The following is a 23,499-nucleotide window of genomic DNA, read 5'->3' on the forward strand; positions in this document are numbered from 1 at the left end:
CAGATATGGAAGCTGTCAGACCTGCTCAATCAGCCGCTGTGAAAGATGTTACACAGGTCATGTGGCTTTGGCACACACGCTCTAGTTATTAATGGAGACAGAGGAAAGAAGGGCTGGATGGTTATACTGGTGTTACATTACAGCAACTATGACAATTATTATTTCATTGAATATTCAAATATCAATAATATTAATAATACGTTTTATTTTCCTGAACGAAACAAGTATTTTCATTTCACAGCGATGCATTAAATTGATCAGTAAAGTTACAAAAGATTTCTATTTCAAATAAATGCTGTTCGTTTGAATTTTCTGTTGGAAAATTTTTCTGATAAAGGATCATGTGACACTGAAGACTGGAGTATTGATGCTGAAAATTCAGCTTTGCCAACCACAGAAATTAATTACATTTTAAAATCTATTCAAATAGAAAACAGTTCATTTAAATTGTAATAATATTTTACAATATTACTGTTTTTACTGCACTTCTGATCAAATAAATGCAGCCTTGGTGAACATAAGAGACTTCTTTCAAAAACATGCAACTTTTTACCGACCCCAAACTTTGGATTGGTAGTGTATGTGATTGGAAATAAGATGGGGAAATGGTATCGGGACATGTTGCAGACCAATTATGAGCTTGTCTCATCTCTCTCACCAAAAGGCACACAATATGTTACTTTAATATGGAGAAAACTAAAAACCTCATTAAAAACAGCAGTGTTGGATTCTGGGAAATGTTGAACCAGTCCATTCCAACGTTTATTATGACACAAGGCACATTTCTCTAACAAGTGAAACCGAAGACACGTGCCGTAGGGAAATTCCAGACACAGGTATTGTTATGCTTATGTTAGTGTCAACACTATCTTGAATTCCTCCCCACAAAACAACACCTATTCCAATGAACTGCTCATTTAAAATGAATAGCCCTACAAAACCACACAAACACAAATCTACAATACTGTGTTTTTGAACAGTACCATGCAACTAAAGCGGCAGTTCCATTCAAACACATTCTTTATAATTCAGTGTCATGATGTACATCAAAGTACCATGGTATTACCGCAGAATGCTTTCAAAAGGGCACGGTTTCTAATCAAATACCATAGTTACAGTTATTGGAAACTTGGTATTTTCTATCCAAGTTCTTGCAGGATCTAATTGAACAGGGAAAGACTGAAACCTCCAAAGTGTTTGCTAAGATGGCATTTAAAAAGAAAAAAATCCATGCACAGCTTGCACAACATTGGTTGCATTAAATATACTGTACGTTTACTACTAATTTTTTGGTATGTGTGGTTTTCTACTTATTGCCAATAACATATTTCTATCAAATGCATTATAAATGTATTAGTTTTGCTCTAATCACGCTAGGAAAAGCTATATTTTCAAGCATGGTCTAATTATATACAGTAACACGCATGCGATGATTTTTTAACCCTATAAAGCCCACTGTATCATATTTGATATGCAAAATTCTAAGGCCTCTAAATCCACATAACCATAACTTGTAAGTATTTATTTGTTATATACGAGTCACAATTAAGAACTGTCACTGAAATGTGCTGCTTTTCAAAACTGTCTCCCTCATCTAACACACACACACACACACCCGACTCAACTAGTCAGCTCATTAGTAGAGACTTAAAGACCTGAAATGGGTCAGAAAAAGTAAAGAGTTGTAAGAAAATACGATGCGTGTCAGATCCGTGTCACGTTCAGCAGTGGCAGCTCTTAAAGCAGCCAAAATAACTTAATAACCCAGCTGCTGTGATGTCTGTTCATCAAAAAGCGCAAGAAAAAAAAAGAGAGGAAGTCAATAACTTTTGTGAAACCTCCAAAGTGTTTGCTAAGATGGCATTTAAAAAGAAAAAAATCCATGCACAGCTTGCACAACATTGGTTGCATTAAATATACTGTACGAAACTAATTTTTTGGTATGTGTGGTTTTCTACTTATTGCCAATAACATATTTCTATCAAATGCATTATAAATGTATTAGTTTTGCTCTAATCATGCTAGGAAAAGCTATATTTTCAAGCATGGTCTAATTATATACAGTAACACACATGCAATGATTTTTTAACCCTATAAAGCCCACTGTATCATATTTGATATGCAAAATTCTAAGGCCTCTAAATCAACATAACCATAACTTGTAAGTATTTATTTGTTATATACGAGTCACAATTAAGAACTCTGTCACTGAAATGTGCTGCTTTTCAAAACTGTCTCCCTCATCTAACACACACACACACACACCCGACTCAACTAGTCAGCTCATTAGTAGAGACTTAAAGACCTGAAATGGGTCAGAAAAAGTAAAGAGTTGTAAGAAAATACGATGCGTGTCAGATCCGTGTCACGTTCAGCAGTGGCAGCTCTTAAAGCAGCCAAAATAACTTAATAACCCAGCTGCTGTGATGTCTGTTCATCAAAAAGCGCAAGAAAAAAAAAGAGAGGAAGTCAATAACTTTTGTAGCTTTAAGGATTCATTTATATTTAATTTAGAATTTAGTGTTTGATAACTTTATTCAAGTTCTATAATTTTAAAAATGTCACCATTCAGGTTGTGATACTTATTGTATTGTATATTGACAGTCTTTTTGCAGTGAAATCTGAATTGTATAAGCTATATATAAGAATAACTTCAGTATTATTAGTAATATTTCAAGATGAACACCTACTGGACTGAAGCAAATGTTTCAATAGAAAAATCAGGTTAAAATGTATCAAATATGATTAATCTGGCTTTTGAGGAACATTTCAATGTATTGCTGTGCATTATATGTTTAAATATCAGCAACTGCAGGGAATATTATGAAAAATTTCATTTAAATTTGGGCCTCTGAATAAAACTGGGGTGTTTTCCTCCTCAGTTTCATATTCTCCCATTTCGATTAGCCATAAAATCAGCCTGGAAGGATAGAAAGGCCTCCAAATATTGTCTTGGGATTTGAAAAAAGGGGGTTTTGGAGTCTAAATCATTATGCAATGCAACAACAATTCCATGTGTCAACAGTTCATGTGTGTTATACCACTGAAACGTATACATTTACGATGAACAAAATCATTTGTAGTGATTTGACATTTTCATTTGTCGATTTTGAAATATTATGAAAAATTTCATTTCAATTTGGGCCTCTGAATAAAACTGGGGTGTTTTCCTCCTCAGTTTCATATTCTCCCATTTCTATTAGCCATAAAATCAGCCTGGAAGGATAGAAAGGCCTCCAAATATTGTCTTGGGATTTGAAAAAAGGGGGTTTTGGAGTCTAAATCATTATGCAATGCAACAATTCCATGTGTCAACAGTTCATGTGTGTTATACCACTGAAACGTATACATTTACGATGAACAAAATCATTTGTAGTGATTTGACATTTTCATTTGTCGATTTTGTGATTGGCGGCAAACATTATCAAAATGACCTGCAAATATTCAAATGAAGAACAGCTAAATTTCTTTATTTAGGAATTAAATAAATTTTTAGTGCTGTCAAACGATTAATTGCGATTAATCGCATCTAGGGCTGGACGATTAATCTAATGCGATAATCATGTGGATCTCATCAGTAAAGCCGGTTCTGTGATTAGTAGTATATCTCCATCACATGCTTTCAGATGGAGCGGCATTTACTACACAGAGCCGTAGTTCACTGACAAGCTACGCAAAATCGCGTTCATAATTGCAATGAAATCGAAGATATCGTTCTGCGATTATGAAAGCTGTTTGCGTAGCTTGTCAGTGAACTACGGCTCTGTGTAGTAAATGCTGCTCCATCTGAAAGCACGTGAAAGTATGACATTTAATAACATGCTTTTACTCCAAACTCCCTTCATAACGTCAGTCGAGTGTTTGAAATAAATCCTTCTGTGAGATGATCTGGCTTCTTAAACAGAATAAGGCATGCAATATTTCGTAGTATTCTAAGCAAAGGCTGTGTCGATTAGCATTGCCTTACATACTTTATTATAATAAAAATTATAGTAAGACGAACTCAGATAAACCATATATATTGTCGTAGTCGTGTGTTTACTAGTCACGTTGAATCAATGAAAAGCAGTTAAATCTTCTGTTAATTTAGCTGCAGCGATAGGCATTCCTGGGTTTCTTCTGCGAGGCATATTTGGAATTTCCGCACGAGAGATTTACCGCTGATCACAGAACCGAGCTTCACTGAAAGATAAGCATGACAATCGCAGCTTCTACCTAATCGCGATTTATTGCCTTTGCGATTTAATTACGATTAATCGTGCAGCCCTAACCGCATCCAAAATAAGTTTTTGTTTACATAATACATGCGTGTGTACGGTGTATATAAATACACACACATACAGTATATATTTTGAAAATATATATATATTTTTTTACATGTATATATTTATATTCATATAATTCACATTATATATAAATATTTTTTACATAACACTTTTTTATTAAATATATACACAAATGTGTATGTATTTATATATACATAATAAATATAAACTGTACACTCATATATATTTGGAAACAGACACTTATTTTGGATGCGATTATTCGCAATTAATCGTTTGACAGCACTAGAAATGATGTAATATTTTTAACAGGCAGTCAATTTTCTTAAATTACCCAGCGCTCGCAGTGTTGTTTGGACACTGGCTGTGCGCCGAATGGGAAGTGGAATCCCTCTATGTCTAAAGCACAAAGCCCTCTCAGACTTAAACGCTTCCTGCTGCGTCTCCCGCTGCGTCAGCCTGATATAGCCGCAGCTCCGCTCGTTCTTCTGACATCAGCAGTCCTTCATCCCGTGGCACAGCCGCTTCCTCTCCAGCCCTGGCTCTCCCGGGATAAGTCTCACGCCGGAGTCGTGTGCGCTAACAGCGCGTGCAAGTGTTCTTCTGTAGATACTCTAATTGCTTTCCCTGAACTCGCTGAGGAGTCCACACCGTTCAGAAGCATGACATGTCTGTTAACTTGCGATATCACAGCGAGCGCCGACGCCGTAGACCTCCGCCGAATCTCATATCCCTCCCGCTGCACCTCAGACCACTCTACTGAACTGAATAATTATCTAATTAGCATCTTCAGAGGGACTTCAGCGACTAATTATTTCAGCAGCAACAGGAAGAGGGAAAAAAAGAAGAGGGGACGGAGGTACAACAGAGACGAGAGCGATAAAAACGGAGTGTATAAACAGTCGTCTGAACATGCTCAGTCAAAGTAGTCAATTCATGCCAGTTCATGGAGCTTTTTTCAATGAATCGCAATCCGTAAACCTCCAAACTGCCGTCACTCTCAGCGATAACGGTGTGATTTATGGTAATATGGAGATGAAGTATATGAATTTATGTGTGTGTACACTCAGTCTTTGCTTTATGGGCCCGTGGGGCTCACGACTAAATCAGCTGACGTTTCTTGCTCTTGCTCAAGGCCACATTTACATGTAAAAAGCTCTGAGGGAGAAAATGAAAGGTGCTCTGTTCTTTAGACGAAAGCAGGTATTGAAAAATCTATCTTTTAAAAGATCAGAAACAAAATAACTCATAATATACAGTTTGTACGGAAAGTATTCAGACCCCCTTAAATTTTTCACTCTTTGTTATATTGCAGCCATTTGCTAAAATCATTTAAGTTATTTTTTTTCCCTCATTAATGTACACACAGCACCCCATATTGACAGAAAAACACAGAATTGTTGACATTTTTGCAGATTTATTAAAAAAGAAAAACTGAAATAAGTCCTAAGAGAGGTCCTAAGTATTCAGACCCTTTGCTGTGACACTCATATACCATAAATGATTTTAGCAAATGGCTGCAATATAACAAAGAGTGAAAAATTTAAGGGGGTCTGAATACTTTCCGTACCCACTGTATATCTATGTATATCATCTAAGTGTGGAATTGTACAGCATTTGATTGAATGGGCTGTGTTCATAGTCATTGAATGCACACACACCCGTGACCAAACATTATATATTAATGGGGTGAGTGACTTTGTTGCTTGGCAACTCTAAGGTCTGAAACAAACTCTGAACAAGCATTAATATTAATACATCAAACTATTAATTGAACACCTGTGTCTGCTTTCTTTTATTAAAGCTAATGCGTAGTGTGTTACAGTGATCTTACCAAGGGTAAACGTGTTCTTAAACTTGATACTTTTTTCTTAATTTATGAAACGGATATGATTGGATGAGACACATTAGGTAAGTAAACTAAATAATGTAAAACAGCTGACAGACTGCATGAGCTGAATTCTACACTACCGTTAAAAAGTTTGGGGTTGGTAATATTTGTTAATACTCACCAAGGCTGCATTTATTTGATCAAAAATACAGTAAAAACAGTAATATTGTGAAATATTACTACAATTTAAAACAACTGTTTTCTATTTGAATATATTTTAAAATTTAATTTATTCCTGTGATGCAAAGCTGAATTGTCAGCATCATTACTCCAGTCTTCAGTGTCACATGATCTTCAGAAATCATTCTGATATGCCGATTTGCTGCCCAAGAAACATTTCTTATTATTATCAGTGTTGAAAACAGTATGTATTCAGGATTTTTGATAAATAGAAGTTCAAAAGAACAGCATTTATCTGAAAAAGAAATATTTTATAACATTATTAATGTCTTTAATGTGACTTTTAATCGATTTAATGCAGCATTGTTGAATAAAACTATTAATTTCCTTCCAAAAAAATAAAAAAATAAAATAAAAATCCAATGTCAACTTTTGAATGGTAAGTTTACATTGAAAGTATAAGAATTTTAGTGACCATTTTATAAACAACTCAACTGTATCATGTAAAACATCCCTTAACATCCACCCTTGGAAAAATCACTGCAAATCATGGCCTCTTGTGGCTTTAGTTTACAAAATCACAACACTCAAAATATTTGTGGATCTCTGAGGTGAGTGAAGCTCGGCTCAACCTGAGCTCACTATCTGCAGGGCATCTGGCAGTAGATGGACATATTTACTGTATAAACTCCCAGCAGCGCTACATCTCAAACCACCCAACAGCAGTCACTGACAGATGCCTGCTCCTATACACGCTCACAGCCTCAGGGGGGAATTCAGCTGCACACTCAGGGTTATCATTATTATCTTTAGCTAGTAATACAAAAAATTACCTACTGTGAAGACTTTTGTATACAGTTTTTAATGAATACCACCTATTATGACTATCTGCAAATGTATTTATATAAAATGTGAGCTTAATGAGAACGGAAGAAAAAAAAGAGAGAGAACATTTTGGTTTTTGTTTTTTTCAATCATTGTTCGATGATGTAATTAAACTATGCATTGTGTCAGACATAATCAGCCAATAAGGCAAGAGCTGCCTGTCTGATTGACAGGTGAACCAACCACATGTTCACTTCCCATATTTTCTGACAAGGTAACATGCATTATTTTAATGATAAAAAAAAAATAAAAAAAAAGATGTTAAACAGCACAATTCCTGGTAAAAAAAAACAACCAAAAAAACCCAAACAAACTACATTACCCACAATTCCACAAAAAACTCCACCAATCAGAGAATCGCGACACTCCCATGAAGCACTCTGAATAAATGTGTAAGAACTGCAAATGTTAGTTTTCTCAAAAACTACTTAAATATTTGTACATATATATGCAGCTCAATACATCTGTTTAATGGATAATTTACTGAATGAGCACTGAGCTGCATCCAACTGATTGCACTGTATCATGTTATTCATGTATTCTTTTCTTTTAATATGCTTTTAATTTGTTTTTATTAAATTTGATTGCATTCTAAATTAAATGTTTGTCTTCTGCATCAGTTATGATTATCTTATGATTATTTTTAAATCTTTATGTAAAGAACGTTTTTAAATTACCATTGTATGTGCTATACAAATAATACAAAACTTTATTGCCTTGCCTTGCCATATTTTGCAATAAACATAAAATACATTGCTTCTGTATACATGTTCAACATCTTTAAATCAATATTCATCCATCATTTTTAATTTGATTATATGATTTGCACTGCTTCATGGGATTGTAGTCCTCTCCCTCATTAAAAGCCACTAAAGCCTGTATTTGTCTTTTTTTCTGATTTCCAAATATATTTTTGCTCGTAATGTTGTGATTCACCTCGTTGCTGGTTGGTTTGTTCATGTCTTATAACTTTTTAATGAAGATCTTTTAAAAAAATCCCTATGGGAAAAACAAATGGGAAAAATAATCCGGAACCAAGGTAGCTGAAAAAGAGGACAGCTACTAAACTAACTCTCTGAAAATAAATAATTATGCTAAAAAAAATAAACTTTTAGATTAAATTCAAACTAAATGGAAAATCCAAATAAAACTAACTAAAAACACACTGGCAGAGCCACGTTTTAAGGAAGTGTGAGCCGATCAAGTATACCATGGCTCTAAAAAGGGGGTCAGGAGGGCCGTTCTTTCACACCTGGCAGAGCGAGTAAGCTTCCTGTGAGCTCTGGGCCAGAGAGCATATGCACTTTGCTTATTGATCTATGCCAGGTCTCCACAACCCCGCTGTCACAGTGTAAGACTCCTCTCAGCAGGCCAGCATTCACACACTGCAATTAATACAGCAGGTTGGGGTCCACTCGCGCAGTTTAAACAGGGAAGAAAGTCAGTAAAAACAACCGTGATGTTTGTGTGTGTGTGTTCAGCGCAGCCTCTTAGCTGATATGCCGCAGCGCTGTTTGTATACACACCTACGGCTTTTGCCCACCCATTGTGTTCTCTTTGCCACGAGAGGCTCGCAGCACTTCTTAAATTCAGACGGCGTTAAAATCCTCCCAGCATTAACATGATGTAGGTGGTCTTGCTGAACCAGTACCTATCCATCCACCTCCGTCCCTTTCAAAGGCCTCGACGGAGCCCACAGTGACACGCTAGCTCTGTTCACGGCCCGTGGCGGTGGTGTGGGGGCTCACCTGCAACTCCTTCTCGCCGTACTTGGAGGGGTTCTTGCTGCCCTGGCTCTTCCTCCGCAGTTTCTTCAGCTCACCCTGGCATTTCTCCAGACTCTCTCCTTTGCTTTTGTGCTCCATCTGGTACTTCTTAAGAGCCGCCTTCAGGAGGAAAAACACAGGGACATTGTTGGTAAATGCAGAAATCATCTGACTGTAGCTACTGCATTAAGAAAGACATGGGCGTCAAAGCCCACTAGTCAAATGTCATGTTCCAAAACACTCGCTGTCTGTTGTCTACTGCCCTCCTCTGAGCCACAGTCTTGAGTGAAATGGACTGATCTTAAACAGCCTACATAGACAGGAACTTTCTTAATGGTCACTAGTGTACAGTACACAGATAATGCTCCTGACAGAATTCACATAATATGACAACACAAATGCAATTATTCAATAATAATACTACTAAGATGTTTAAATATTATAATATCACTATACAGTTAATATAATACTATCATTAATAATAATATAATGATAATATATAAATATTGTAATATCACAATATAGTTACTATAATAACTATTATTATTATTATTGTGTATATATATATGTATGTATATATCTGATTTTTATCAGCACAGTCTTTCCACTCACAATTGAATCCGACAATTAACCATTATTATTATTATTAGTATTAGTATTACTACTACTACTACTACTACTAGTATAATATAAATGCTTTTATTACTAGATCACAATCAGTTGTGGCATTATAACTGTCAGATTCATTGTGAGTGAAGTCTGGACTATACTGAAATAATAATAATAATAATCATAATCATAATCACAAAAATAAAAATTATTATTATACCATTATATAATACATTGTATATTTATACAAATAATAACATAAATCATCATTATTTTAGAATGTAAATGTTATAATATAAATTATTATTAATATTAGAACATGAATTATAATCAAACTATCATAATTAAACTATCAAAATATTATAATTGTGAAATTGTGATGTTATCAGCGCAGCAATACGAACTTGCTCAACTCAATCAGACTTCAGCATGTTGCTATGCTAATGTTTCCATAGTCTCGCGTACCATGGAATCCATGGCAGCTTACATTGGCCAAGGCCTGCCCATGAGGCCGTTTGGCAGACATGTCAAACAACCAATCACAGTTTCGTTCATTATCATGTTTCGGGGCGTGGAAATGTCGTCACAATAACAGACCGTGTGTAAAACTCTCGGACGTGTTTTAAAGATTCTATGCCGTGAACTTTAAATTTTTCACATACTTCTGAAAATCCAGCGTTTAGTTGATCCTGATAAGCGCTCGTCGTCACAGTTGTAAACACGACGGCTTTCTTCTTTCGTGAGGGGGTTTGGCGTCACGGCATCTTTGTTTCCAGGCGGAACGTTAAAGAACGCACATCTCCCGGAAATCCTGTATAATTCAACCAATCCGATGACGACTTCGAAACTCCTGAAGTGTTTCCACTTTTGTGTGCCATATGCATCAGACGTTTAGCCAACGGTCCGTGGGCGTGACGTCTAAGGCTGAGACTAATGATTCCACAACTAATTTTCAAATTTTGTCAGTATTTTTCAGTTGATAAAATACTGTACAAGTATCTTTACAATAAACATTCCACTTTTCACAATCAATACACAATTTTTTAAAAATATAATTAACTTGACATGGCACCTTAATGACACGACTCTCATGGTTTGAGACACTGGAAAAAGTTAGATGTGACAACACCAAAAAAAAAAAAAAGGTCTGTCTGGTACATACTGTATATAAACTGAGCAACAAACCCCAGTCTCACACATCTGATTCATCTGTTGAGTAATCATCAAGTAAAGTGACTAAAGTGCACATTCCCAGTTCTGGGATTGTCTTCTCAAAGATGGACACTTGCGATGCTGCCTTACAGTTTGGCCAGAACATCTGAGAAGGCAGCTTAGCTCTGCCAGCAACTGTTAAGAACAGCCTTCAAGTCAGGATCCCTTCATGATGCCTTCAAACGTGGTCTGGCCATGCGGTTCACCGGGGTCTGGAGCAGAGCTAAAGGTCTGGGGTTTCAGGGCAGTGCGTTCTGATGTCTGCAGAAGAAAGCAGCGAAGGTCTCCACTCCCAACCTCACAACATGGCTCACCACCAAATTCCGGAGGCTGATACACTTGGCTGAGAATTTCTAGATATATGAATCTTCGCACATCCTACACAAGGTACGCTGAGAGAATGATCTCTAGACTACACGTCTATAAATAGTTTGGCAGCTCGACCAGATTCTTGCGCAGCAGGAAAGTGTCTACAAAGACAGCGTTACATGTGAGTGATGGAGCAATCGCTCAATCTTCGGCGGGAGAAAGGAAGATTCTGCTTCGACAGCCATGATCCCCTTTTCTCACCATATGAATGACTTACAAGGCATTACAGGAATAAATAAAAATCAGATCTGACGGATCACTTCAGGTTTACTGGCTGGTTTACTTCAGTTAACCTGATTTGCTTACTTGTCAAGCTTGATTTGTTGTGGGCAGAACAGAATATGCGTTTGAAGCATTTTCTTCAGACTAACTAGTACCAAGTCAACCTGTTATTTTACTGTTAATCCTTATAAAATGGTGCTCCTATGGAGGAAGCACAAAATGGATATCATAAGAGTCATCCAGACCTAAATAGAAATCTCACAATGGGCTCCGGAGCAGAGACTCGACGTGTTGCACAGAATGTGTGGACTGAGAGAAAAAAAAAGTGTGGTTTCCAAGAAGAACGACCGCAGATCGCTCTCTCCAGCGCTGAATAAGGCAAGACAGCAAGGCTTTAATTTTATCTGAATACAGTGTGATGACAAGTGACGCCCAATCCCAGTCGCCCAAACCCCCCCAAATTAACTGCTCTACACAGCTCCTCTCCAACCCACTCACAGTCTAAAGATATCCCTCTCAGCACTGCTCCAAACATACTTTAATCTGTCGCAAATTGTGTACTTTCATTTGTTGAAAATAGTGGAAACAGGAGTGATGGGAAAACAGGGTCGTTGCTATACAAGAAAATACTTATTTCTTCAGGATCTATGGGTGTGTTTGGAATGGCATACTAACTACTAAGAAAGAAGTCTGCGGTATATATACTGTGTAGTGAACACAATTTTTCTATGTTTATTTTTTCGTTTCTGTAGCTCCACTAGTTGTGTGTTTGAATCAAGGGAACACGTGTACTGATAAGTTGCTTTGCATAAAATAACATGCCAAAAGCATAAATGTAAATTGTTTGCAAAATAATATGCTACACTTGCCATGTGGAGCATGTAACCAAAGCAGAGTCAGCAATGTCATCCAATTTTTTTTTTTATATTCTTGGCTCAATATTTCATCAGACTGCCAAGACGACAAAATTTAACTAAAAAATGGCTAAATATCCATATTTACACTACAAAAGATTGGCATAAGTAAGATTTTATTTTACTTTTTTTTTTAAAGGGGTTATATGATGTTGCTAAAAAGAACATTATTTTGTGTATTTGGTGTGATGAAATGTGTTTATGCAGTTTAAGGTAAAAAAACCCCATTATTTTCCACATACTGTACATTATTGTTTCTCCTCTATGCCCCGCCTTTCTGAAACGCGTAGATTTTTACAAAGCTCATCGGTCTGAAAAGCGAAGTGTGCTCTGATTGGCCAGCTATCCAGTGCATTGTGATTGGCCGAATACCTCAAGCGTGTAAACGCAAATGTTACACCCCTTACCATATTGTGATGCCCTGTCCGGCCGGAGCGACGAGACAAAAATATTAAAAGCCATTATAAACGAGGCATTTGTTGCATCCAGTGGGGACATAATTACAAATTATAATGACTTATACTATCTTTTTACGCGTTGAGTTGCATCACGCCACGTAAACATAAAACCATGTCTGCATTTGTGATCGGAAAAATTACAAACAACAAACGCTACTCTACACTGCTCAAAACTCGTGTTTGAATCATCAGTGGCAAAAAAAAAAAAAAAGTACTTACAGGCTGTGAGTCAGCATTATTTGTCAGAACACCGGCATTGTAGTCTACTCTCCCAGGATCAGGGAACAGTCCTCCGTAAAATGCATTGCTCACATTTGAATATTTAGCTTGAACTGTTCTGGAACAGTGTTGTAAATACAACTTAACCACTGATTTCTAGTCGTGTCCTCTTTTGGAAGGCCAAACAAAGTAGTTTCGCTTTCACAACGAAACACACAGCGCCTTGACGACATGGCGGCAACAACAATACTACAGCGAGAATCAAAGTTACGCCGCCTTTTTTTGCGTGAACATTTGGGCGGCGTTATGCAAATCTTCCCACATCGTGACGTAGACATGTGGGGGCGTGTTTAAACGAGCCGTTTTAGGAGGGCGTGGACGAGTCTTAACTTTTAAAAAGAATATCGCTTTTGGTTTTAGACTTTAGTCTTTGCAACTTTAGGGATCTTATCTATTCACGAACAGCTTGTAACACTCCAAAGAGAAAGGAAAACTTGAAATCCCATCATATGACCCCTTTACAGAAATAATATTGTTATTCAGCAAGGACACATTTAATTGCTCAAAAGTGACAGTAAAGACTTTTGCATTGTTACAAAATATTTCTATTTCAAATAAATGCCATTCTTTTGAACTTTCTATTCAAAGAATTTCTGAAAACAGTTTCAATGACAACAACAAAAAATATTAAGCAACTGTTTTCAACAATGATAATAAGAAATACTTCTTGAGCTGTAAATCAGCATATTAGAATGATTTCTGAAGGATCATGTGGCACTGAAGACTGGAGTAATGAGGCTGACAATTTAGCCTTGACATCACAGGAATAACTTACATTTTAAAATATATTCAAATAGAAAATAGTTATTTTAAATTGTAATAATGTTTTACATTTTGTACTGTATTTTTAATCAAATAAACGCAGCCTTGCTGAATATAAGATACTTCTGGATAATTTCATTCATTCTATGATTTAACAATTGCAAAGTCAGTCTAAAAGGCCATTCACAATCCATTTTACTTTCATAATATCATGCATTTTCCAAGTGAAATAGGAAACATAGAATGGTTTTATTCTTTGGAAACCAAACAGATTATAAAAAGTCTGTGTCTGTGTCGGTTGTTTTACAGGAATGTGTATTACTAAAGTAGAGGAGAAGCACTTCTGTCAGTCTGTTAGGTTATCAGAAGGAGTGGGATGTGCTGTGGACTCACAGTCAGGTATCTTGCATCCAATTCCACCTTCTTCTCCAGCTCAGACAGCAGTTCGTTGTGGAAGCATTTCAACTGCAACAAAATGCAGAAAAAAATGCTTTAAGTTTGCTAAATTGGCTTTTTAAGAACCTTAAAACACAGATTTGTGCAGATTATACAATATACCCCGACACGTTACGAGTTCAATAGCATTTTTAGTATAATGTTGATAAGCACAGAAAATTAGTCATCCCTCAATGTTGTGGTTACAGTAACAACTGCAACTGAGCATTCCAGAAGGTTTTATATCAGAAACGTCAAGGTTGTATATTTATTTTGGCGGTTACATTGGGGTGCAGTATGTAATGTTGGCAGCTATCAGTTGAAATAGGTACTGCAGTCCAAATTGAAAATACTGGAGAGAGTTGTTTCTCCCACCCCTCCTCTTCGACACTCACGCGGGTTGCCAGATTGAAGCCATGCAACAGGAACGAGCACAATTGACAATGGAAGGCACCAATTTTGATTTATACAATTTGTAATATGCCTCTGGTCAGAGAGATTTTAAGGTCAGGTAGAATCTGCAATGTCTGACCCAGTTCGTTTTCCCGCTTCCATGGCTGCATTACGCTGTATTTTCCACCACCTGGCAACCCTGGGTGTTGAAATACTATTGGGTAAAATGGCAGTGGGCGGAATCACACAAAACAAAACAAAAACACATTAGAATAAATGGCTGTAGCATTGTTTTTCAGAGAAAACTTGATTCCTAAATATCTGCAAATATATTATGGCATTTTAAAAAAATAACATACAGCACCTTTAATTATTCAGTGATAACATGTTTGTTATTTGAAATACAAACTTGTGTAAATCCTTTTTGTTTTATGTCATTCCTATGCGTGGAGTTTGCTCCATGTATACTGTGATTTACATTACAATTCACTGGATTTAACTTGTATTGAACCTGCCAAGATTTGAAAAATTTGAATCTAATCTATGCAAAATAGATACTTTCATAAAGATGCAAAATGGACGGCGGTCAAATAAAGTACAGACCATTTCCTCTAACTGCACTTGAATCTGTCGGTGGACCTCTGCCATCTGGAAAAGCACATCCCCTGCAGAGAAGAGGGACAGACGTCAGTTAAGAGAGAGGACAACAGGAAATGGACTCAAAATCATGTGATTCAAGTGAGAACAAATGTTGAGAGGTTAAAGAGACAGTTAGATCGAGTTAGAGTAGAGTAGGCCAGAAAGAAAGAAAGAAAGAGGGAGAGAGGCAAGATAAATCCCAACGTGCATTACAACCATGCCACAGACGGGCAAACATAGGGACAATGACACGGTCAAAGACATTAAACACTGAGACACAGAAATTAACAACAGGGTGAAAGGGTGGAGAACAAAGACCGAAACTCAAAATATAAAGCATGTCAAAACAGGGTTTCAAAATTTCAGTGTATTAAAAGAACATTTCACAGAAAAATGAAAATTCTGTCCTTTTTACTCACCATACGCTGTTATTTTTCTGTGGAAAGATATCATGTAACTTCTGAAGGCTTTTATAGGGAGCTTGACAGACATGGTCACTTTGAACTGCACTTTTATAGAGAGGATTCCTCAGAAATTCTCTTTTTGTGTCCCACAGAAATAAAAACAACAGCATATGGGTTTGGAATGCCATGAAGGTCTGTAAATACTGACAGAATTTACATTTTTGAGTGAACTACTCCCTTAAACAGAACCAAAACAACTCTCCTAACATGACTGTAAATTAGAAATCAGTTTCATTTGTCTTTTTTCAAGTGCTTCTCCTGCAAGGATGACTGTCAGAATGTTGTGAAACTCATAGAAAACTAAAACAGGAAGAAAAAGGACTAAACAAAGAGAGGCCATGCAGCTGGTGGAAGTTGTGTTGTTTTTCATATACCTACATGCTGCTGCTTCTGAATATGCAATGCATTGTGAAGAAAGGAACAGACAGTGAGCAGAGCACAGAGGAGACCCGGTGAGACACTGTGAAAAGAACACACAGCAATGGAAGACAACAGCGAGCCGCCCTGACCTCCTCCCATCTCAGCATGGCAACCTAAAGTTAGGCGCCACAGAACGCCTCCAAGCACGGTGCAAAGCCGATCTCATGTTTGCGCATGCTTGAACACTTCATACATGACAATTTAACAGTCAGTCCAGTGTAACAACACACATCGCTTGTTTACACCACAGATGCGTGATTGAAGAGCTCTCGCTGAAGAGCAGAAGCATTGGGTTCAGAATTACAGTCTGTTGATTACTCCGAGAGAGGCTTCTGGAGAGATCAATGATGACTAGCTTGACCAAAAATGAAAGTTCTGTCGATGTTCATTCATCCTCATCATGTTCCAAACCTATTTATGTTCTATCGTTCATGAAAGAGAAAATTAGATATTTAGACGAATGTTCATGCTGCTCTTTTCCATACAACAAAAGCAGATAGTGGTCAGTAGCCTTCAAACACCAAAAGAGGGAAAACAGTCAACCAAAATGGATTTTTTGATGGCCAATGACAATGTCTTGGAGAGCAGGGTGGCTGATGGCAGATGTAAGGCTAATATTTATGATATTTAATTTAAAAATAGTATGCTGCTAAAAAGCATATTTATTTGACATATCAATTGAATTAAAAATAAATAATTTGAAAATGAATCAATATAAAAATATTTAAAATGGATGAAAATTAAACCTGTAAAATAAACAGATTTATATTCTAGATAGGAACTTAAATAATTTTAGATAAGAATCAAATTCTTATCGCAGTATTTTTCACAAAAAAAAATAAAAAAAGTTAAAAACATGATTAAAAAGGTAGCTGTAACCAATAGTACACTCATTAATCTCATAAAAGCAGGTAATACTAATTTTACATACAGTAAACAGTGAATGAAGTGAAAAATGAAGTGAAGTGAAGTGGCCAAGTATGGTGACCCATACTCGGAATTAGTGCTCTGCATTTACCCATCCAAAGTGCACACACACAGCAGTGAACACACACAAACCATGAACACACACCCGGAGCAGTGGGCTATGCTGTGGGCTATGCTTTCATGTCATCCATGTCAGTGGAATATGACATGGATGACATGAAAGGCTAATGCCGATCATTTAAAAAAAATGCCAAATACTGGCTTTCGACTACTAGAAATTATTCCCATATTCCCAGTCTTCAAAAGCCATTTGATAGCTTTGTGAGAGGAACAGACCAAAAGTCATTGAATGTAAATCTCGCTCGCTGTTGTAGCAATGAAATGAACTTCATTCTAAAATTAATTTAGAATGTGTTTGCGCATGCTTGAACACTTCATTCGTGACAAAGTTGTCGTATGACCTCAAAAGACTTGGAATATAGTGAACAAGTTGCACTGATCACTTTTATGAAGACTTTATTGATGCCGTTTTGTTTTTGACAGACTCTTGTTGTGTGGAAAAGAGCGGTGTGAAGATTCTTCAAAATCTCTCCTTTTGAGGTCCATGGAAACTATAACAGGATATGTAAATGTAAATGGTAAATGGGTGAACCATTCCTTTTTAGGTCATACAACTGTTACAGATCACTATCTTGAGTTTTACGCACTAATCTTAATTATGATCTCTATGTGCATGTTAAAAGTAAAGAAAAACACACATAAATGAGCTTTGCAGTCTAAAATCATTCAATCATTCAAGCAGATATGAGCTTTACAGAACAGGAACAAAAAGACTCAGAACAGAGGGAACAGAATACTACAATGACACAGAGACAACTGCACAGTTTGTTCTCTCGTTTATTCATTGTCATTCTCAATCCATTCCTCAAATGCAAGAAATTGCAAAAAAATTCACACGCTCCCATCATCTGAAGCTTATCTGAAACATTACAAATCAGAGAAACCTCAAATCACAAGAGTGAAACTGGCTAATATGCAATGCTTTTTATCTGTCCTGGGTAGTAAATGCTTTTAATAAAATGGTGGGTAATATTTGACAATATTCTTATATTAACATTAGGTATCTCTACCTAGCAATGATCAGTTTTACAGCATTAATAATCTTGCTGTACTAAGGTTAATTTATCAAATGTAATATTAAAATGCACTAGCATATGCAGAAATTAACATTAATAAAGGTTGAATTATTTAATTATTGTTGGTTTAACATCTTACTGTAAAATGTCACCAAACAGTGTATTAGCAGAGTACACAGAAATCTCCATCCAAACTTTTGAGCTGATCATCAAATTGTTCATGGTGCGACTTACACATACCTCCACTTGTATACAATTAAACTGAATCAATAATAATAAAAAAAGAAGAAGAAGAATATATATAAATATATATTTAGAAAGTCAGAATTTTGTTACTTTAGCTACACTACAGATTTTTAAAACCATAAATACCACAGAATTGTGTGTGTGTGTGTTAGATGTTGCATGACACTTTAATGACCAAAAAAATTAAAATTGTGTTCAGTTATTCTGACACATTGATATTCAAAATAATAATCCAAATGACTTCAGTGGCTTGACTGCAATTAATCTAGTGATTGAAACACAGGTACATGGTGCAGAGTGAAGAAGGTTATGTCGTCATCTGGACAAACAGTGGCCTCTCTCATAAGTCTCACAGCACTGCCCCTAAAGCGATTAAAGAGAATCAGCCGTGCTCAGGCTTACAAACTAAAGAGGTCTTTTGACTTAGTGCTCAGATCAATTAACAAATGCAGCACTTACAGCCTGCCACAAACACACAGATACAGACAGGTCACTCCTCTTAGTCCTTAATCTGATTCTGTACACACACAGTTCAGGGGTTTTGTTAACCGAGCTGAGCAGGGGTCCTTTTCGGTGAGATCATTTCTTGTTTATGTTTTTCCCTAATGTTGGTTACATTACATTGTGCAGTTTGTGACTTTAATTATTATTATTAAATAAAGTTTTTTATTAGGACAGTTTTATCACCCTGGCATTTTTGAGACAAATGCACAAAAAGTAATCCAGAAAAGTTTCACTCATAAATTAAAAAAATATGCTAATCAAGTAGTGAAAAAGGTTTGTTAAAATATTTATGAGTAGTAGAATAATAATTAATTATTGATTACATACACTATACATACATTGTGAATTATGAAAATTAAAAAGTACATATTTATTTAATATTGAAATAAATAAAGGGGACAGGGGTTTTTCTTCCACTTCAAGCACTGTATACATGCACACACGCACACACACATACACACACAGTGCCTTGCAAATTTTTTTTCCACTTTTTATGTTGCTGCTTTATGTTAAACTGCTTTAAATTACTTTTTCCACATCAATCTACACTCCATACACCATAATGGTAAAGCAAAAAAAACAGGGTTTTAACATCTTTGCAAATTTATTAAAAATAAAAAACTTAAATGATTCCATTGCACAAGTATTCATACCCTTATCTGGGACAGTTGAAATTTAGCTCAGGAGCATTCATATTGCTTGTAGATGTTACTACACTTCGAGTGAAGTTAACCTGTGGCAAATTCAATTGAATGGACATGATTTGGAAAGGCACACACATCTTAATAAAAGACCTAACAGCTGCATATCAGAGCAAAAAAAAAAACAAGTCCTAAGGTCAAACGAACTGCCTGTAGAGCTCAGAAACAGGTTTGTGTCAAACCACACATCTGTGGAAGATTTCAGAAAAAAAATCTGCTTCATTGAAGGGTCACAGAAGCATGTAGTCTCTGTTACCCTTAATGGAAGAAGTTTGAAACAACCAGGACTCTTCCTAGAGTAGGCCTCCTAGCCAAACTGAGCAGTTGATGGAGAAGGGTCTTGGTTAGAGTGATGACCAAGAACCTGATGGTCACTCTAGTTGAGCTCCATGATCATATGTGGAGATAGGAGAAATCTACAGATGGACAAACATCACTGCAACAATCCACCAATCTGGGCTTTATGTCGGAGTGGCCAGACTCAATCTTCTCCTCAGTGAAGACACATGAAAACACACTTGGATTTTGCAAAAAAAAAAAAGCACCTAAAGGACCCTCAGACTCTGAGAAACAAGATTATCTGGTCTGATGAACCTCAGTTCCAAGCATCATGTTTGAAGGAAACCAGCTCCGCTCATCACCTGAAGAGTACCACCCCAAAAGTAAAGTGTGCTGGTAGCAGCCTCATGCTGTGGGGCTGTTTTTTTAGCAGCAGGGACTGAGGGGCACATCAGAGTAGAAGATAAGCTCAATGCCCCAAACTATTGAGATAGCCTTAATGATAACCCAGTCCAGAGCATTCAGAACCTCAGACTGGGCAGAAGGTTCACCTTCCAACAGGACAATGACCCTAAGCACACAGCAAGAGTGGCTTACAGACAACTCTGTGAATGTCCTTGAGTGGCCCAGCCAGAGCCTGAGCTTGAACCCAATCAAATATTTCTGGAGAAACCTAAAAATATGCGTCTGCCCCGATCCACCCTGACAGAGCTTGAGAGGTGAAGAGGGGAGGAATAGAATGGCAGATAATTGCCAAATGCTGATGAGCAAAGCTTGTCGCATCAAACAAAAAAGACTTGAGACTGAAAAGGCTAAAAGCTAAATATTTAGTTAAGGGTATGAATATTTTATGCAATGCACTTATTTCAGTGTTTTTTTTTTAAATAAATGTACTAAGTTGTGACTATTCTGTTTTTGCTTTGTCAGTATGGTGTATGGAGTGTAGATTGATGTGGGAAAAAAGTAATTTAAAGCAGTTTAACACAAGGCAGCAACATAAAACGTGAAAAAAAACCCGAAGGGGTATGAATACTTTTGCAAGGCACTGTACACATACATATATACATATATGTATATATCCTACTACTTGTTTCACTTCTGTTTCGGTTTTTGTGACCATTTCTTGCTATGTGTAAGTGGGTTGTTGTTTTTTGGCATGTAGGTTTGGCAGTGTTGTTTTTTGGGATTACTGATGGAGTACTGTCATTTGATTTGTATTATTTGTATTTGTTATTTATTTTGATTTTACTTACATCATGTCTGAATTTATTATGTCTGTATATGTATTTTATTGGGTTTTTAGTTTTATTTGATTTGAGTTGTTTTAGTGCTTCGGCAGGTTGGATGGAAATTAAATAATATACATGTTGCATTTATGGATGTGTATGTACAGTGTGTGTGTGTGTGGTTGTACATACACATGTAGTTGTTTTTTTGGTGTTTGGCTTGGTGTTATGTTGGAGTCATTGTGCTCTTATACCTTTTATTCTTTGGTATTTTGAATTGTTCACTATATGTATAAACTGAATTTTTAAATTTTTTGTATAAATGATTAGTTGCTATGTAATAGAAAAAAAAAAAAACCTTGACCCAGACTCCTAAAAACACTGTCACCACATCAACCATGCAATTTTGGGAGTGACTTTTTTTTTCATACTTACTTTACGATAATTTAGAGGATTAACTCCCACATTTAAATGTCACTCCCAAAAACCCTCCAGTGTGCATGTGATAGAGCGGAGCTTCCTTACACAGAAACACAGACACACCCAAACCTTCCTTCCTGATACGTTACTGGAAAAGCTTCTTCCTCAATCCACCTTTAGATCATTTATTCACTTTGCAAGCAGACCTGAAAGCCTGATTTTGTTTGGCTCGAGTCAAAGTAGTCAAAGGAAACGAGGTCTGAGGCAATTACCAAATTAAAATAAGTCAGCAAAATATTGTCTATATAAAAATACTGATATCAGACCCTACATATGAGATCTTTGATCTGATATGTAGTTAAAGACGTGCAGCGAGTTTTTACAGCAAAACCACACACCGAAAGCCTTTGAGAAAACTCGCCTCAGCTTTGATGTGTCTGACAGGAGCTCTTTGTATGCAGGTACTTTAAGCTCTTTATAATGGACTTGTGACATCCGCATTCTCTTTGCTTTGAGCACAGCTGCTTCCTGACTGACAGACAGCAGGTCAGCGAGGAGTCACGGTCACTGCAGAGAGCTTGACACGGAAAGCCAGAACACACACACACATAGGTTTGTTTTTGTGAAAAGTGGGGACATCCCATAGGCGTAATGGTTTTTCTACTGTACAGACCGAATATTCTATTGCCCTACACCAGCCCTACCCCTAAACCTACCCCTCACAGGAAACTTTGTGCTATTTCAGATTTTCAATACACTCCATTCTGTGTGATTTATAAGCATTTTGAAAAGTGGTGACATGGGGTAATGTCCTGAAAAGTCACCTTCTCCTTGTAATACCTATGTCATACCTTTGTCATTATACAAATTTATGTCCTCATTTGTCACAAAAACGTGCACACACACACACACACACACACACACACACACTCTCTCTCTCTCTCGGGGCTGTCACGGCTGTCTCCCTTTCTCCCTCACAACCCACAACCAGCGAGAGCAATGGAGGTGTCAGTCAGTAATGCAGTTTGTCTTGGGAAAATCTGTTGGCTGCATTACATGATTTTGCAGACAAACTTAATCATTTGATTATATAGAACAATAAATAAGTAGTGAAAGCAGTGAAGCAGGTTTGTTAAAACAATTGAAAAAATAAAACATCCAGAAATAAAAAGAACAATAATAATAATAATAATAATAATTATTATTATTATTATTAAAATTAAGACATTTTAATAGGGCAGCTTTATCACCCTAAACTTTTTTGAGACAAAAGAAGATAAAATAAGTTAATAGTAAAAAATAATATTAATATTATTTAATTAATATTAAGAATTATTATTATTATTAGACATTTTTATTAAGACAGCTTTATCACCTTAACAATTTTGAGACAAAAAACATTTAAAAAAAATAAATTAATAATAGTAACAATATGAAAAAGTAATTTAACTAATATTTAATTAACATTTATTATTATTATTATTCTTAAAGTATAATTAAAGCATTTTTATTAGGATAGCTTTATCATCCTGGCATTTGAGACACAAAAAATATATATTTTTAAATAAATTAATCATGTTATTAAAATAATACTCAATATTATTAATTTACAATTATTAATATATCAAATAATAATAATAATAATAATAATACATTTCTTAAACTTATTAATTTACCATTATTAATATATCAAATAATAATAATAATAATAATAATACATTTCTTAAACTTATTAATTTACCATTATTAATATATCAAATAATAATAATAATAATAATAATACATTTCTTAAACGTATTAATTTACAATTATTAATATATTAAATAATAATAATAGATACATTTCTTAAACTTCATAAGTACTTACATTTTTTTTATCACGCTGACATTTGAGAGACACCGTAAGCAAGCAAATAAATAAATAAACAAACTCCCGACCT

The 23,499-nt window shown here is 35.9% G+C and overlaps 1 protein-coding gene across 1 annotated transcript in view; it reads right to left on the minus strand.

The window, feature by feature from the left end:
• The window catches only part of LOC107587958 (brain-specific angiogenesis inhibitor 1-associated protein 2-like), a 53,231-nt gene continuing 29,732 nt past the window's right edge, over positions 1-23,499 (minus strand). The window contains exons 2-5 of the mRNA XM_016275942.1: positions 15,202-15,263; positions 14,164-14,235; positions 8,928-9,065; positions 1-36 (exon numbers count right to left, since the gene is read on the minus strand). Of these exons, the coding sequence (XP_016131428.1) occupies positions 16-36; positions 8,928-9,065; positions 14,164-14,235; positions 15,202-15,263 (293 nt within the window). The 3' untranslated portion in view covers positions 1-15. The remainder of the gene's footprint in view (positions 37-8,927; positions 9,066-14,163; positions 14,236-15,201; positions 15,264-23,499) is intronic.

This window comes from Sinocyclocheilus grahami, unplaced genomic scaffold (genome assembly GCF_001515645.1).
Source record: "Sinocyclocheilus grahami isolate Dianchi unplaced genomic scaffold, SAMN03320097.WGS_v1.1 scaffold97.1, whole genome shotgun sequence".
Classification (NCBI taxonomy): domain Eukaryota; kingdom Metazoa; phylum Chordata; class Actinopteri; order Cypriniformes; family Cyprinidae; genus Sinocyclocheilus; species Sinocyclocheilus grahami.